At 54.1% G+C, this 17,038-nt stretch overlaps 2 protein-coding genes across 6 annotated transcripts in view; one reads left to right on the top strand and one right to left on the bottom strand.

Moving 5' to 3' along the window:
• Positions 1-218: 218 nt before the first annotated feature.
• GUCD1 (guanylyl cyclase domain containing 1) lies at positions 219-13,869 on the bottom strand. Of its 5 annotated transcripts, none has more exons than XM_041728696.1 (6): positions 13,733-13,869; positions 8,185-8,269; positions 7,205-7,370; positions 5,559-5,650; positions 3,421-3,662; positions 219-2,716 (listed from the first exon to the last, which is right to left on the bottom strand). In XM_041728696.1, exons 2-6 carry the CDS (start codon positions 8,193-8,195, stop codon positions 2,625-2,627), a joined length of 603 nt encoding a protein of 200 aa, XP_041584630.1. In that variant the 5' UTR covers positions 8,196-8,269; positions 13,733-13,869; the 3' UTR covers positions 219-2,624. The 5 variants fall into 5 exon arrangements, with proteins under 5 accessions (XP_041584630.1, XP_041584629.1, XP_041584626.1 ...); XM_041728695.1 differs by lacking the exon at positions 13,733-13,869 and adding an exon at positions 13,105-13,320 and having other exon boundaries at positions 219-2,719; positions 3,396-3,662; XM_041728692.1 differs by lacking the exon at positions 13,733-13,869 and adding an exon at positions 13,105-13,319.
• The window catches only part of SNRPD3 (small nuclear ribonucleoprotein D3 polypeptide), a 15,509-nt gene continuing 12,229 nt past the window's right edge, over positions 13,759-17,038 (top strand). The window contains exons 1-2 of the mRNA XM_041728697.1: positions 13,759-14,171; positions 15,947-16,090. Coding sequence (XP_041584631.1) covers positions 15,965-16,090 — 126 coding nt within the window. The 5' untranslated portion in view covers positions 13,759-14,171; positions 15,947-15,964. The remainder of the gene's footprint in view (positions 14,172-15,946; positions 16,091-17,038) is intronic.

Raw genomic sequence — 17,038 nt, 5'->3', positions numbered from 1 at the left:
ATCAAGCTCAGCTCTGAGGCCCTTCCATCTCCAGCACTGCCTGCCTAAGCCCCCACAAGATCAGGAGGGAGGCAGAACTGAAAAAGCAATGAACAGGATTCTAGTCCCAGCTGAAACCTGGTATGGCAGGTCAAGGACCTGGGTTTGCATGCGCTCACGCTGAGAATTTGGGACAGAAACAAGAATTCACAAAGGCGGGCCCAGGACTGCCATGATTCTGCAGTGAGAATAATGTTTATTGAGAATGGCTCATTACAAACAAAAAATATATATGTAGAAAATCTCTGCAATGCAAAAGATCCCTTTTGTCCCTGTGTGGCTGGAGTGAACAAAACCAACTGTCCAGTGTGGCTTTGCTGGGCTCCCCCCATGCGGGCAGGGGTCATGGGTGCCATGTGCCATGGGCAGAAGTTCCTGAAGCCTGGGTTTTCTCCAGCCTTGTTTTCATGACATGTGCAAGAACAGGTTTGCATTTGCATCCCATTCCCATGACCCTCCCAGGCAGACGGCACTATTGCAGGCACAGGTAGCTTTCTTGTTAATCTTCTAGAGGGTGACCTCTAACTTGTGGCTGGCCCTGGGGACTCAGATGCTGTGACCACCCTCTGTGGAGGCTGCTCTCCATGACAGCCCCACCAGTCATCCAAAGCGTCACTTCTTCATTGCTTTCCTTAATGCGTCTATTCTAACCACAGTTTTAGCCAGACCCTTCCTGAGGATGTCCACAGCTGCCACACGTGGTATTCCTGGGTGTGAAACTGGAGCTCCCTGGGATCTCGGGCCACCCACATTAAGGCAAAAGAGATAAGACCAGTCTGAAGACACTGCTAATCTCCGACACCAAGGTGGCTAACCTGTTAGCTATACCAGCTAACAGTGCCTCCCTCTGGGCCAAAGGCTGCATCTGGTGTTGAAGAGCAATAGGCTGGGTGGTCTGACGGCCCTCTTCAGCAGAGCCGGTCTCTGGCCCTCAGAGCAGCCACGGTGGGGAGGTGCCAGCTGGCTGCTGGGAGAAGATGCTGAGCCTGTTTGCAGTCCAGAGGGGTAGCAGCTGCCACTGCATCATGCCTTGGCCAACAAGAGACCAAGACGCAGGGGGACGGGGCAGTGTGGCTGATGGGGCAGCCCTGCTCCTCTGCCAGACAGCTCATGAGGGGTGGGTGTCCTCGGCTCCTTTGGGAATGATCTAGTTCCCTTTGTTTTTTGGAGCAGATCTGGATTCAAAACCCAACCCCACCACTGTCCTGGACAAACTCTCCCCAGACTGATGGCCAGATTTTGTCTGTAAGGTAGGGTGAGGGGCCCTGGCACTCAGCTCCCCCAGCTGTGAGTCCCTTTCTCTTTGAAAGGGAACTTGGGCTGGCTTCTTTGCTCTGTGAAGAGATGTCAGTGGTTCCGAAGTACCTGCAATCTCACTATTATTGTCTTACTTGAGGGTAACTCTCACTCCCCACAAGTGGAAAAACTTAATTCTCAAAGAAACCAAACAAGCCCCCACCCCCCAAGAAAAGAAAAAAATTTAAAAAGTAGGAAACAGCTCTAGTCCATGCTATGTGCAGTGCTGTGTGATCATGGGCAGAAACCATCCTTCTCTGTCAAGACAGAAAAGCCTCAACATTCTGTGCAAAAGGTCCTGGCATGAATATTAGGGTGGGTGGGAGGCCAACGGCTGTCTCCCACCATGGCCTCAGGACAGCAGGCCCTAGCACCCCAGCACTCAGCCCTGTGAGGCCTGGGGCTCCCCACACCCGGATAATGGGCCCCACTATCGGGGCTTATGCTAGTGTCAGGAGGCCTCGGGTTAGGGGGGATCTTTGGGACACAGGTGGCTGTGCCTGGCCTTCTGGGTCAGGCATTCTTGTACAATCAGCACTGCCAGCTAGCAAGAGTCAGGGCCCTGTCTACTCCCCTCAGGGCCCTCTACTCTACAGCGCTATTGGTACCTAGAGGGTGAGGAGTTCAGGGCCCAGGGTCCTTCTGGCCTTAGGCCCAGCCATCTCCAGGGCCCAGAGACCTTACAACCAGCCACAGGAACTTGCGTGTGTTCCCATCTTATGGCGGGAGGGAGTGGTGGCATCCACCAAAGGGCCCAGGGAGGTCTGTAGCACTTCTGGGGGTAGGCAGTTCCTAGCAAGGTCTGGAGCAGCCCACAGTCTTGGGGGCCAGAGTTGGCTACATGGTCTCCAAACACGTGGATACCATCCTGACAAGTGGCATCTCCAGGGCTCAGCCCTCAGATCTGTGGGGAGACAAGCTCAAGCTTCTCCTGTGCCCTAGATCTGTTATGCAGGCAACAAGGGCACCCACAGGGCTGGAAGTCCCCTGGGCACAGTTCAAGTCAGATTTGGGGTCCTAGGGGAAGCTCTACTCAGATGCTCTGGGGACACCTCCACCAACCAGCAGGTGCATAGGGTAAGTGGCAAGATGACACACGTGACGCTGGCGGACAAAGCAGGCATGCCTCCAGCATCAAGAATTCCCTGGGGCTTTGTCACACAGGCCAAGGCTGCAGTTCTGCATCCAAGCCCCAGCAGCTCGGGGCCTGGGCCAAGGCCTCCTGAGTTGGCCAGGCTAGGGTGGGGCACGGTGGGGTGCGAGGGCCTGGGCACACCAGGCTCCCGCTGTCAGCTGTCCAGGTAGACAAAGAGGATGTCCTCATCTGTGCCGTAACTGGTTCTGGCTTCCTCAAAGTTACTGATGCTGGTGCTGCACATTCCTGCTGGGGGCAAGAAGGGAGAGTGAGGTAGTGGTGGTGAGGGGAGTAGTGTACCTGCCTCGCTGGCACCCAGGGGGCAGCTAGGGGAGGTCTGACCTCCTGCCACCTGCCTGGCCACCCTCTGCCACTCATCTTTCACCCACAGGAAGCCTTCCTTGCCGATTTCAGCCTTCATGAGCTCATTCTCTGACCCTTCCCCAGTTTAGCAGATGGAGATGGTGAGACCCAGAGGGAAAGAAATATGCTTGAGGACACATGGGGTAAGTCTGCTAGAGTCAGGACAGTCCTTTCCAGTCCCCAAGGCAGTGGGGAGCCCTCGCTGCACCTGGAGCAGAGCTGGAACTGGGAAGACTTTTCTTTCTGACGGGTATGCTTGCTGGCTGTCCTGGCAGGGCTAGAGTGAGGGGACCGGGGGAGGCACCCGCAGAATAAGAGTGAGATGGGGCCCACGCAGTGGTGTAGGGCTGGTGGTATGGGAGGGACAGGTGGCCTGACCTGGTGTGTGGAGGCCAGGATGGCCTCAAGTTTACGGCTGATCTGGGCATGGGCAGAGGGGTAGCACAGAAGACAGGAGTCCAGGAGGAGCAGAGGCTTTGGGGAGAAGGCGGGGAGGGAAGTCTTGGCCACCAGGATGAATGAGAAGGAATCCGGGATGGTGAATGCAGCCTACCCCACCTACCGTCCCCTGCCCCCCTGGCACTCACGGTCGGCGTAGGCTGGATTGTTGTAGAAGATGCAGCCTGTGGCCCGGTTGTAGCCGCGCAGCACGATGAAGTGGCCCTGGTAGTCAGGGGTGCGGCAGAAGCAGCGGTGGCCACTGGGGGCGAAGCAGCAGTACTTGACAGGACTGGAGCAAAGGTCGCAGTGCAGTACCCCAGAGTTCACCAGCACGATGGCCACGTGGCCCTGTGCCAGGTGCTCCTGGATGTCCTGCACGCTCACTGTGCTGTGGGTGGGAGGAGGGTCAGCTGGTGCCGCTGGGCCCCATCCCCCATCTCTCAAGTGGACCCCTGCTCGGATCACAAAGCTTGGGGACCTGGCTCATCTTTCCTCCCTCCTGAGCTCCTTGCAGGTGGGAACATCCTGCTTTGTCACCGTGGCCCAGGCTCAGAGTAGGATTAAGCATGGGACCAGTGCCGGGGTGAGGGTGGGAGGGCTCTGAGGGTGCTCAAGGACAAGCCACTCCCATCAGGTCCTTCCAGGGGTGGCAGGAAGTCGGCTCCAGATGGGCCCCTGTCATGGGCTGCTGGAGCAGCACACGGGACCCCATCTCCTGGCTTGGACAGTGAATTTTGGTTTTTTGCTGAGCACCCTTCTTAGTCATTTACCCTAAATCACATGCGGTTTACCTTGGAAGCTGTGGGTCCAATGTATTCCCCCAAACTTGAGCTAAGCATGGCTTTGTTAGTTTCAAAACCACATGCTTCCCTGAAAAAGACTAGTTTTCTTTTTCCTTTTTCTCTAAGGCTCCTAAAGCAGAAGGGGTTGTCCAGGAAGGGCCTGGCCAGCAGCCCTCCCAGGGGATCCCCAGTTCGGCAGAGCCAGCTGCTCCCTGAGGCAGACTCTTAGAGGCACTGCCCCGTTCAATGTCCCCAGAAGGCAACAAATCCAAACCAAGAATCCAGAATGGGTGAGGGGCTGTGGGGTAGTAGTCCCCGAAGCTAGGGGCCTCCCCCTGCCGCAGTCTCCTCAGGAGTGGCAGCATTAGCACTACGTGGCCTGGCCCAACGCCAGCCCACGGCCAAGCCATGTGGCAGGTTGGTTTGGTTGCTTCAGCCTAGGGAAACATGCCATCTTTCCATTTGGTCTGTGAAATGAAATAGCAGGCTGGGTTCCCGATGGTATGTATGAGTGTGGGATTTCCACTGCAGAGACAAAGCTGGGGCTGAGCTAGAAAGAAAAGCACCATGCTTCATGGGGTAAATGGGTGCAGAGTGCCAGGTCTGGCTCACAGCCCAGACGAGTGGCCAGTGGGGACCGTGGGCAGCTTGTGCTATTTTTCTCATCCTCAGTTTATTCACATGAGGAATAGGGGACGGTACCAGCTTCCCCCTCAACAAGACAGCATGTGGCACAAGCCATTAAATGAACATTTATTGCCTTTCCTCCTAGCACGTGCTCGTGTGGTGGACAGGTATGTGGAGACTCTTCCCGGTTTTTTTCCTAACCACTTATTGTGTGGTACCACTATGTCAACGATCCAAACGGAAGTCTATGGAGAGGAGGGAGACCTGAGAAGAGTGGTCTAGGGGAGCCTCGGAGGGATCTAAGCTAACCTGCCTGAGCCTGGAGAAGGTCATTATCATCTGGGGAAGTTACTCCTAGGGTCTGCTCAAATCCTGCCCTCATGTATAGATGGAAGCGGGGAGACCCACAGAAGGTCGCAGCAGCCTGTGGGGAGATCTGAGAGCCAGGCCTCCCTAGAGAGCCAACACATGAGGCTGTCCTCTGTCACCTTCCATCGCTTTGCCAGCATGTTCCTTAGGCTGTCACCCCTTCAAGAAGGGTTCCTGTGTTCTGTCTTGAACTACCATTCTGTAAGCAGTCTGAAGGCTGGCTGGAGTCTGGCTTGCTCACCACCTGTCCCTCCAGGTTCTGCTTGTCATCCATCTTAGGCTGCAGTTTTGTGTACAGGAGATCATGTAGTTCCACTTCTCCCCATTTTATGGATGGAAACAGTAAGGCTCAGGAGGGCAAGTCCATGCCTTTGGCCACCTGGGTAGGACACCCTGGTTCTGTCTGACTGCTCCTAGCCTTTCCTGTACGCCATCCTGCGACCTCCCTGAGGACAAGTATGTGATTGAGCAGGCACCCAAGAAAGAGTAAAGGGGGTAGTGCTCACCATTTCTCCACCAGCACCTTGCAAGCCTTGGCTTGTGCAAACAACTGGTTCACCCGGGTCTCCTCTGTGTCAAAGTGCTTCCTGTAGAAGGACTAAAGAGAGAAAGGCAGGCTGGAGGGACTGCCTGTCTTGGCTGCCCTCCCCCCATGTGGATGAAGTGAAGACCATGTGATGGAGGTGAAGATGGTAAAAAGAAGGGAGGAGCCTGGCCTGCTAGGGGAGATGGCCCATGCAGCATACGTGGACAGAAAGAAAGCTGCATGTGTTGGGGCGCCTGGGTGGCTCAGTGGTTGAGTGTCTGCCTTTGGCCCAGGTCATGATCCCAGGGTCCTAGGATTGAGTACCATCTCAGGCTCCCTGCAGGGAGCCTGCTTCTCCATCTGCCTATGTCTTTGCCTCTCTGTGTCTCTCATGAATAAATAAAATCTTTAAAAAAAAAAAAAAAAAGCTCCATGTGTTTTTTTTTTTTTTTAGATTTTATTTATTTATTCATAAGAGACACAGAGAAAAGGCAGAGACACAGGCAGAGGGAGAAGCAGGCTCCTCGCAGGAAGCCTGATGTGGGACTTGATCCCAGAACTCCAGGGCCGAAGGCAGATACTCAGCCACTAAGCCACCTAGGTGTCCTGAAAGCTCCATGTGTCATGAGCTGGCAGGGTGGCTGGCCAGAGCACACGGAACCACAGAGGCATGAGGAGGATGCTCAGGAGATGGCTAGGCAGCTGAGCTCAGGTCAGCCCCCCTAGCAAGGCTAGTCATCCCTGGGCTATGTACCCTGTGGATATGAGCAAGAGTCTGTGGTAAATGAGCAAAGGGGGTGACTGGGCCTATCCAGATGCTCTTCCACTGCTTGCCTTAGCAAGGTGAGGTCCAGGAACATACTTTATTTGGTGTGGGGGACTTACGGGGGCTAGACCGATCTCCTGTGGGGGAGGCAGGAGAGACCCTGCTCTTGGGCTCTTTTATCTGTCTCGCAGCTACAGTGATTAAGCCAGATCCATCAGCCATCTTCCCCCAGCCTGGAAGGTATAAAGGCAATTTAGGTTGACCGGTGCTGGCCACCATGTGACAACCCTCTTGCCAACGAGGCCAACAGAGAGTCTACTCTGCCATGTTTTGGAGCTGGGGCCAACATGTATCTCTGCAGCAGGCAAGACTAGGGGGGTAAGGGTAGGGGGACAGGAGGTGTGTACTGGTATAATAGTGAGGCTGTCTTTTTCTTTTTCAGAAAGAAAAAAATTTAGTTTTTCCTCCAGAATACCAACTATCCAGCTTGGAGCCATCTGTCCCTGTGACAAGGAAGAAAATGGGCAAGTGGTGGCAGGGTGAGGTCAGAGTGAAATGTTCTGAGGCCCTGGACCTGAGACATAGGAGGGATGGATGCAGGAAAGCAGCCTGAGATGCTCCTCTTGCACATCATCAAGTGCTCTTGAAGGCAGGCAGCAGGAGTCTCACTGCTCAAATGCTCTGAGCAGGCTAGAGCCCAACGTCACCTAGTCTGACTAGTTCAAAAGTCCTGCCCACAGTGTATCTGCTGCTGCTCCCTGGTCCCTACATATCTGTGTGTATGCTCAGGTGTCAATGCCTTGACCATACCCCCTTGTAACTACTGGACCTGAGTGAAAGCCTGGTGGCTGGCCGCTCACCTGGTTCTTGTAGCCCTTGTCAACACCCAGGGTCTGTGTGCAGAAGCGGTGCCTCACGCCAAAGTGGCGCATCAGGTAGGCCAGGTCAATGGTCCAGATGCTCCTGGTTAGCCGCAGCTCCTGCAGGGCACTCTCAAACTCACTGTCGTCCACCTGGCCCAGGTACCTGTGGGGAGATGGGCTGCTGAGGTTGGCTTGCTTATGTGGGGAAGCTGGCTGGGGTCACCCTCCTCCCAAGGCTCCCCAACCATTATCAGAGCTCCCGCTCCCCAGAAGGCTCCATCCTTTGTCATGAAATCCTGTATCTTGCCTACTTTCTTGGGCACAACCTGAGGCTGCCTGGGGTACCATGTTGGCCTGAGTCAAGGATTCTGCTTCTTGAATCTCTTAAAAGGTTGTGTGACTTAGGGTAAGTTGCCAGACTCTGGCCTCACTAGCTTCATCTTTAGGATGAGATGTTTGGACCACATCAGTGGTTTTCTAAGTTTTAGGCACAGAACTCTTGCTGAACACTACTTTGCCTGGAATTCTGGGATATAAAACAAGTAAGGGAGAAGCTGCTCTGACGTTCCTGGCAGCTGCCTCAAAATCTCCTAAGAGGAGATGACTACGGTGCTCTTTGCTTGGACGGTCAAGGTTCCTATGATATTCCCACAACCTTAGTTCAACAGTTGGCATTCTAGTGACAGTCTTCCAGGAGGCCAAGACTGGAAGGTCCCATGTCCCAGGGATGAGGAAATTCTGTGGACCAGACACCTGGGACTTCCCTGGCTATCCCCAGAGCTGACACCTGGAAGGCCTCGTTCCACCCTTTGCTTGTTTTTGCAGATAAGACCAAGCCTGGTTGGAAGCTGGACCTCCTTTAAGCCCCAACCAAGAAAAGCCATACGGATGATGAATCCCACCCAGGTCTCTCCCTATTTCTCTTTCCAGCTAGAGCAGATGGTGTGGATGGGGAGGGCCTAGGCCTGCCCACTCACCGCAGCACCATCTTGGAGCAGGCCAGGCCGCAGTCCCAGTGGTAGAGCTGCTGGATGATGGGCACGGGCAGCTGCACAAAGTCTTCTGCAATGAAACACAGGGAGGTCACAGACCCTTGGCACTGCAGCTGTCACTGCCACCCCACTGAAGCCACCATCATTGGCTCCTACCCAGATCCTGTAGGAGTTGTTCAGGGGCCAACAGCCTTTCAGGTGCCCCAATCCATTCTCTTTACAATAGCAGTTAATCTCCCCCGAACATCAGTCAGAGTAGGTCAGCCTTACAACAAAATCCTCCAGTGGGTTGATTCCTCTGTCTATTAAGACAATGCCTTCATGGCTGCCTCTGCCTTCTCACCTCCCCTCATCCTCAGGAGGCCAACCTGCAGGCAGAACTTTCACTTGCCGTGATCCTTTATGCCCCAGAGCCTTTGCACACCTCTTCCCCCTGCATGAACTCTCCTGACTTCCAAAGTACTTGACCTAACTCCTGCCTTTGGATGTCACTTCTCCATGACATTGCTTCCATCTTGCCTAGCACCTGTCCCCCAACTACATGCACTCACAGCCCCACAGGCCTCTCTCTCAGAACATTCTTTTTGGACCTTCAAGGAGGCTGGCACAGGGCCAGCCACATGGGAAGTGCTCAGCAGATATTCATGTCTGACTTCATGAGGCCCCTGGAGGTCTGCCTAACTCCAAAGACTCCAGGGCCACCCAAGTGTGAAGTCCATGGTTAGAAGGAAGGGAGACTGTCATGTAATCTGTGTATGTGCAATGCTAACTAACCTAGGTAACCTCTCAGTCTGTTCTTGTCAAACAGTGTGGAGGAGTAGAAAGGTCCTGACCTCGGCATTTTAGCCTTAGCTCTATCACGGCCTGACTGTGGGCAGAGCAACTGACTTCCTCTTGAGAGACTGAGTCTGGCTATCTCTAAAGTCGGGGACTTTGGTCTGATTCAGTCAATCAACAAATATTTCCCAAGAGCCTAGCACCTGGCATGTGAACCAGAGATGTGGTGGTTAAGTGACATAAACAGAGTCCTGTCCTGGTGGTCAGCAAAAACAAGCAAGAGTAAGAGAAAAACAGAGGGCTAGAACTGGGGAAAAGGTGGGGGTGTGCCTTAGAGTGAGAATCAGGGAATGCAAGACAGAGGGGAACAGCATGCATTGAGGAGCTAAGGCGGGAGCCAGCTGGAACGTGGCCTCCTGGAACCTCCTACTCTGGGATCCCACAAATCTGGATAAAGTTCAGCGTCTAAAGAAATGGCAGCAATGACCACTCACTGCTCATTCATGACACTCATTAAGCCTGTGAAACCCCAGCTCACCCTGTTTCCTCATCTTGGGAGGTCTCCGGGGTCTCTCTTGAACCTACAACTCACCTGTGCAGAGCTGCCCCAGAGGCTGGCTCGCCATGCCAACCCTGGCTCCCGCTGCATGCAGCAACCAGAAGGGCCCTGCGGTTTGTCCTGGCCTTTCAACCTGCTGGTCTTGTCTGGGAAGCTTGCCTGGAGTGAGTCCCTAGCTCCTACTCTCTATGTCTAAACTCTCCCCAGCCTCCAAGTCCTGGTTCAGAGGCCACCACTTCCAGTGCTTTCTCTGATCCCAGGCTGGCCACGCCCCTTCCCTCATCTGCACTCTGGGAGGCCAGAGTTCATGCTTTGGCTCACAGGAGAGGACCCTTGCATTGAGCTTGTCTGTGTCCTGCTGAGCTGTTGAACATTCCCATGGGGCAGGGACCTGTGACTCCTCCTTCACTGCCTTTTACTGGCCTTTCTCCCCCCATTCCTCACCTTCAAGGGCCTGCAACAGGGCCTATGGATGGCAAGATGGCATGAGTGAGTCCAGGCCACCTGCTAGCTGAGTCACTTGAGGAGAAGCACTTCCTCTCTCCGTGACTGCTTCTTCTTCTATGAAATGGACCACCACAAATGCCAGCCCATGGAGTGCTATGTGCACTCAGGGTGAGTGTGCTGCAGGTGCTGATGTAAACCCTGCCCTCCATCTAGAGGGCCCTCGCGCCCTGAGCCCAACTGGGCTGGGGCTTTGTTCCCTCCTTCCCTTGACCCCAGATGCCTCTAAAAAGCACCAGGCCATCATTCAAGGCCTTCCCACACCTGTCTCCTTCCAGTGTCATGGATTCAGTTCTGAGGTCTCCGTCCAGCCTGAATTTTCTGCCTATCCTCTGTCCCAAATTCCACGCCCAGTTCCTTTGCCCTCTGTACACAGTAGCCAGAGGGATCCCAGTCCCAGTCTCCCATTGCTCTTAGAAGAAAGTTGTCACCCCATTCCATGGCCTGCAGGGCCCAGCCCAACCTGGGCTCCCACTAGCCTCACCTTGGCCCTTACACCTCACTCACCCAGTTCCAGGTACCCTGGAAAACCCATCAGGCTTCATTCTACCCGTCTGCATGTATAGCCGTCTTTGGAACTTTCTTCCCCGCAGTTCTCGAGGCAGGCTTACCAGGCTGTCCCTTCAAATATTTCTCCTCTGAGAGGCTTTTTCTGATTACGCCTTTTGGGGGAGGAGGCTGCCCTTCCCAGCATCCTGTTTGTTTCCTTCACAGTACTTGGCAAAATTAATGAGAAAAAAAGTAAAACAGAGCTACTCTTTTCCCCACAAGACTGCAAGCTTCCTAAAGACAAAGAATTTGCTAATCCTGTTCACTGTTATTCCCAATGCCTACTATCTGATGCTTAGCAGTAACGCAATTATATTTGTTACAAGAAATGAACCTATTTTTTTTAATGAACTTTATTAAACATTCAACATATGCTACAATTTAAGGACACTAAGGATGACTAAGTCCTGACTCCTGCCCTTCAGATTCATATTCTTTTTTTTTTTTTTTAGAGCATTTTTTAAAAATTTTTTTTTAATTTTTATTTATTTATGATAGTCACAGAATGAGAGAGGCAGAGACACAGGCAGAGGGAGAAGCAGGCTCCATGCACCGGGAGCCTGATGTGGGATTCGATCCCGGGTCTCCAGGATCACGCCCTGGGCCAAAGGCAGGCGCTAAACCACTGCGCCACCCAGGGATCCCCCAGATTCATATTCTAAAATAATTCCCCCCAATAGGCTGAGTGGAGAGAAAGCTCTGTGCAGGGTGTTATTCTCTAATGATGGAATGCATCTCTTTTCAAGAACCCTTCATTGTGGCCATAACTGCTTCTCTCTACACAGGCTGTTAACTCCCCAGCCTTTGCTCTTGCAGATCCCTTAGTCTGGAATGTTATCTCCCATCTCTGAACAGCCAAATGCTCTGGTCTCTTTCTCACTCTGAGCCCCTCAATAGGAGTATTTGAGGGGTTCATGTCTGCCTTCCCCACCGGACAGACTGAGACTATCTCAGTGGCAGGCAGGGTTGCACCTGTCTCCCCCCAGCCCTTGGGCCAGAGCAGGCACTCAGACATGTCTGATGAATGGAAGGTGTTTTTCCAAAAAAGCCTTATCCCTTGAGATGCCTGGGCCTACCTGTCACAGCAATGTCCCACCCTCCCCCAGACTATAGCCCCTCTGTTCATGGCTCCCTTATTCAGCAGCCCGGGCTCTGGCACCAGCTAGCTGGGTCATCTTAACGGCCAGGCTTTGACTCTGTTTGTGCCTTTCCTATTCCCAGCTGTAAACGTGGCACAGGACAGCTGTTCCCTAGAGTTCTTATGAACTCCACTGCCCCTCTTCTTCTTGCCCTGATCCTAGAACCCCTGGATCCCAAGGTCCCACAAGGCTAAAGACTCCCAGGTGGCTATCCCCAGTCTTGGCATGGGAAGGTCAGCTCACAGGGATCCAGATATACTACTGGGGGGGGGGGGTGTGGGGAAGGCAAGGCCTTCCAAGCCCAGAACTACTGCCAGATGTTGATGCCTGGAGCCAAGATACTGTCCCACCTGAAAGTAGAGTCTATCTGTAGCCCTAGCCTGGCTTCAGGTGGCAGCTGTTGCCCAAAAAGGCAGACCCTGAACGCTTAATTCCTTTCTATTCTATCTGCTCATGTGCAAAAAGTACAAGTAACAATGGTAACTTACTTTTGGGGATTAATGAGGAATTGCATGTAAAAACTTAGCATAGTGCCTGCTCATGGGAAGCTCCCTATGAATGTGAGCCATTACTCCACTGAGACTCAGAAAAGGCAAGTGTCTGGCCCAAGATCACAGTTAGATAATTGGAAGAGTAGGGATGCAAATCCCAGGAGAGCATCAGACTTATGCCCTGCTGCATTCACAAGAGACCTCTCCCTGGGTGTGACACCAAGGTCCCTGATGTCTTAGGGCCAGGTCCCACATGCTCTTGACCTCTCCCATGAGATGGCACCTCACTGTAGAGTTTACTAGCACTTTCTCATCAACCCTGAGAGCAGGAATAATTGCTTTTCCCCTCCCCCACTCAGAGAAGCAAACTGAAGCCCACAGGCACTGAATGTCAGTCTTGGTGTCTGCCCCAGAGGAACTCAGGCCACCTAGGGGCAGAAGGAACCAGAGGGTCGAGACAACATGCTGAGTCTGGGAGGCCAGGGTAAGGGGCACATCCATTGCTCCCGGCTCTGCCGGTTTCCTGCCCTAGGCCTCAGCTCCCCTAGTTCCTGGAGGGGACGCGGGATCTCCTAAGGCGGCTCCAGCAGGACTCTCGGCTTCTGGGGAAGGTGCCGACCTTGCCCCGCACCCAGGACCCTCCCACTGTGACCGCTCTCTGGGCAGACTGGGGTTCCAGCCCTAGGAGTATCAGGAAATCCCCAGTGGCCCGGGCAGGGGGTAAGCGGCCAAGGTGGGAATGTACACCTGGCCAGGTGTCGCTCAAAGCTCTACAACCCGGCCCGTGGCGGCGGTCGACCCAAGGTCGCGCGGCCGGACCCTGCCCGTGCTAGGGCGGGTCCCCCTCGTTCCCGGGCGAGGGCCGGGCCCTGGAGGAGACACTGACCCGGCTCCAGCGGTGGCCCCGCTCCCTCCGCCTCCGTCCTCATGGCCCGGGCTGCGCGGGGCGCCCATGGCCCCGGCCCGGCTGCAGCTTCGGCTCCGAATCGGGCGGGAGCAAGGCTGGTGCGTGTCAGGTTCCTCCTCCGCCGCCGCAGCCAGAGCCACAGCCGGCGCCGCCGCCGCCGCCGCTGCCGCCGCCAGCGCGGTGGGGAGAAGAGGAGGAGGAGGCGGGGCCGCCCCAAGCCCCGCCCCTTCCAGGCCCCGGCTGGGCCCCGCCCCTCCCCAGACCCCACCCCTCCGCTGGTTCTGCTGGCCCCGCCCCTTTCCCTACGCCCGGCGCTGCCGCGCAGGCCCCATCACGCCTCGGCTCCCCGGAAGCTCCGCCCCTTGGCCGGAGCGCGGCCCCGAGGCCCCGCCTTCCCACCCGCGCGGGTTCCCCAGAGACTCGGTCCCTGCCTGGCCCCGCTTCGCTGCCAGCCTCGGGCATAGAGCCAGGTCCTGTCCGCACACCGCGGGGCTCCAGGAGACCTGACGCTGCTTCGGCTTCCTTGAGGGCCGGCCCCCGCTTTGCTCTGAGCCTGTTTCTCTATCCGCACGGTGAGCCAGCTCGCCTTGCTGAGGGCGCCCCTTACCTGGTGGTGCCGGGTTTCAAAGGCTAAATTGTGAGGGGAGGTCCTGGCCCTCGGCACCCCTGCCTGCTGCCCCACATCCCCGCCTTGTCGTCCAGCCACTCCCTGGTGTGAGGTGTTTGGAAACGCGAGCCCCCCGCCCCCCGTTGCTGGCTTGAGGATCAGTGTTTCCGGCGGCACCTGGGCCCCGTCACCAGCTCTCCTTTCCCGGGCCGGAACTATCGTACTGGAGCCCACGTTTCCCAGCCGGCGGCGTGAGTGGGGAGCGGCTGCAAGACCGCGCTCACCGCTGAGAAAAGGAAGGGGCCGGGCCCGGCGCGCAGCATCTTGGGAACGCGTGGTATTCTGGGAGCGCGAGACCCGCCATTCGCTCGGCTCACGCCTTGGCCGTCGCCGGAGTTGCTGCGGCCCGGGGAAGGAAGAGTAGGCCGGAGCTGGTGAGGTAAGGCCGGGGCGGCAGGCGGGGGTCGACCCGAAGCACCCATGAGGTGTCTGGGGCCGGAGAAGGATGCGCTGCCCAGAAACACCTGGAGGTTCGGAGAGGGAGAAGAGCGGGAAGCCCGGGTCACTCCAGCATCAGCGTTGCCTCACCAGCGCCTGGAAGCAAGTTCATTAGCTTTTCCCCCAGAGTATATGCTCTTTGTTTTTTCTGTCTCTCTCCAGGCCACGTTTACCGAATATACGGAGAGTAGTCTTGACTGCGTCCTTCCCCTAGGTCCCATCGGGATAATCCTTTTCGGAGTTGTTTGCATCCCTGCCTCCATCCCCCTTTCAGGCACTGGTTCTCTCGTGCTTTCCGTATTGGTACAGAAGCTCTACCAGGTTGCCTTCTAAACCGTGTTCGATTCATTTGTGAACGCTGCTGTCTTTTTAGTGGATCATTCCTTCCTCACCCGCAGCCCTGCCGTGCTTCCCCACCGTCTTCAGGCTAAAATCCAGACTCCTGAGGCTCCTTACCAAGGGGCCCTGCCTTCCCCAATGTCATGTTCGCCCTCCTCCCCTGAACACATGTGATGTGTCCCCAGCCTTCATTCGTTCCTCATCCGGGAATACGAAATCCACTGCTTGTTTTCTTTTATTTACGTGGAATCAGCTGATTGCCCTGATGGTGTTTTTCCTCCAAGCATTTCCTGCTTATAACACGCTGTCCCTTTGTGAACACTTTATTTTCTGTTTAACCTTGGTGAGGTGGAGCGTCCACAGGTACTTAATTAGTTGAACTAAATGCACAACCTCTTCTATATTTCCCTGGATCTTTTTTTTTTTTTTTTATTCACTAGAGACACAGAGAGAGGCAGAAACACAGGCAGAGAGAGAAGCAAGCTCCACGCAGAGAGCCGGATGTAGGACTCAATCCAGGGACCCTGGGATCATGCCCTGGGCCGAAGGCAGGCGCTCAACCGCCGAGCCACGCTGGGGTCCCTTCCCTGGATCTTTTGGTCTCTGTCTGCATTGCCCAGTACTTTATTAGCCCAAGGCCGTTGAGCTCTTGAAATGTGGCTGATGTGACTGAAGGAGTGAATGTTTAATTTTTGTTTTCTTTCACTTTAAGTTTGGTGTAAATAGCTGCATGTGGACTGTGGCAACTGTATTGAACAGCTCAGGTGTATATCATGAGCTCTCAAAGTGGTGTCATCTGCAACTATGGATTGGCAAATACAGAGTATGGCACCTATGTTTCAATCCCCTGTCTCCCAGTATACACACAGTGTTGGTTACTGGTTATTTGATGAAGATAAAAGGGTATCTGGTAGCAGGGAAGGAGGTGGAATGCACTTTTCATCCTATTAGCTTTTCCTCTTCCCCCCCATTTCTTCACCATACCACATCTTGTATGTATTTTCCCAGGTGGGTTCCTCAAACTAGGAATTAAGCTCTTTTTTCTCTATGGGAAATGGCAGCTTTGATATTCTCACTAAGTTTTTTTTTTTTTTTTTTTTTTTTTAAGATTTTATTTATTCATGAAAGACAGAGAGAGATGCAGAGACACAGGCAGAGGGAGAAGCAGACTCCATGCAGGGAGCCCGATGCAGGACCCGATCCCAGGAATCCAGGATCAGGCCCTGAGCCAAAGGCAGACGCTCAACCACTGAGCCACCCAGGCGTCCCATTCTTACTAAGTTTTATGGGGTGTCAAGCCTTAAGGGAGGCATGATATGTGTCACATGACTTCCTAGGCCCTGAAGAATGAACTAACTGTTGTCTCTTTCACTGTAGAACTCTTTTCCTGCCAAGATGTCTATTGGTGTGCCGATTAAAGTCCTTCACGAAGCCGAGGGCCACATCGTGACATGTGAGACAAACACTGGCGAGGTGTATCGTGGGAAGCTCATTGAGGCAGAAGACAACATGAACTGCCAGGTATCCTGCTTTCCACATGAGGTTATGGGGTAGCTCTGTCTTGGAGCACAGAAACATAGTGATTGTAGATCTTTTTGAAGTTCTTCTCCTTGAACAGTTACTTATGGAGTGCCTAATGTGTGCCAGACAGTGTTACACTTCCTGCTAGTGTCTGACCAGATGACCTTGGTGGTCTCAGATGTAGCCAGTGTGATGTAAAACACACAGCCTTTTGTGTGATAGATCTGGAATCAGATTGAAGTCCCCTACCCTGTGTGACTTGGGGAAAGCTTCGTACCTCTGTCACCCTCTGTTCTCTCCTTTCTAAATCAGGCATAAAACAACCTCAGCCTCAGCATTATAGTGCAGAATAAATGAGTGAATGCTTGTCAGATGGTGGGAGCCAGTCACTTGCTTCCCACTTACATTAATCTGCTAGGGCTGTCATAACAAAGTTTCACATTGGGTGGCTTAAGCAAGCACATTTATTCCCTTCTGGACTTCTGGAGACAAGAAGTTTGAGATCAAGGTGTTATAGTTGGTTCTTCTGAGGGTCATGAAGGAAGGATCAGTTCCAGGCCTCTCTCCTTGGCTTATAATGGCCTTCTCCTTCCTGTATCTTCGCGTGTGTGTGTGTGTATCCTAATCTCTTTCAAGGACACAAGTCATGTTGAGTTAGGGTTCAGTTACCTCTATAAAGATCTGGTCTCTAAATATGGTCACATTCTGAGATACTGGGGGGTTATGACTTCAGCAGATGAATTGGGGGCAGTTAAGATTCAGCCCATAACACCATCCATGTCTAGATGCTGAGGCTTCCCTGGGTTTACCTAAGCCTGGTTCACTGAATAAAAACCAGCAGGCTACAGCACAGTTTGTTCACACATCCCCAGGATGCATAAGGCCAGTGGCTCCTGCATTGCTGTCTGCCTTGCCTGCCTGACTTCCTGGCCCTGGCTAGTGTGCCCT

Source organism: Vulpes lagopus, chromosome 14 (assembly GCF_018345385.1).
Source record: "Vulpes lagopus strain Blue_001 chromosome 14, ASM1834538v1, whole genome shotgun sequence".
NCBI classification, from domain to species: Eukaryota; Metazoa; Chordata; class Mammalia; order Carnivora; family Canidae; genus Vulpes; species Vulpes lagopus.
Note: the sequence above shows the minus strand (reverse complement) of the source record. Positions and strands in the feature narration are given on the sequence as shown.

Bases quoted from the DNA above. Each gene is read 5' to 3' on its own strand.
- GUCD1 (XM_041728692.1), bottom strand. From the start codon at position 13,147: ATGAGGACGGAGGCGGAGGGAGCGGGGCCACCGCTGGAGCCGG. The intron at 8,270-13,104 runs GTCAGTGTCTCC...GTTTCATTGCAG, and splicing joins GGGGCCACCGCTGGAGCCGG to AAGACTTTGTGCAGCTGCCC. The intron at 7,371-8,184 runs GTGAGTGGGCAG...ATCTCCCCACAG, and splicing joins TGCTCCAAGATGGTGCTGCG to GTACCTGGGCCAGGTGGACG.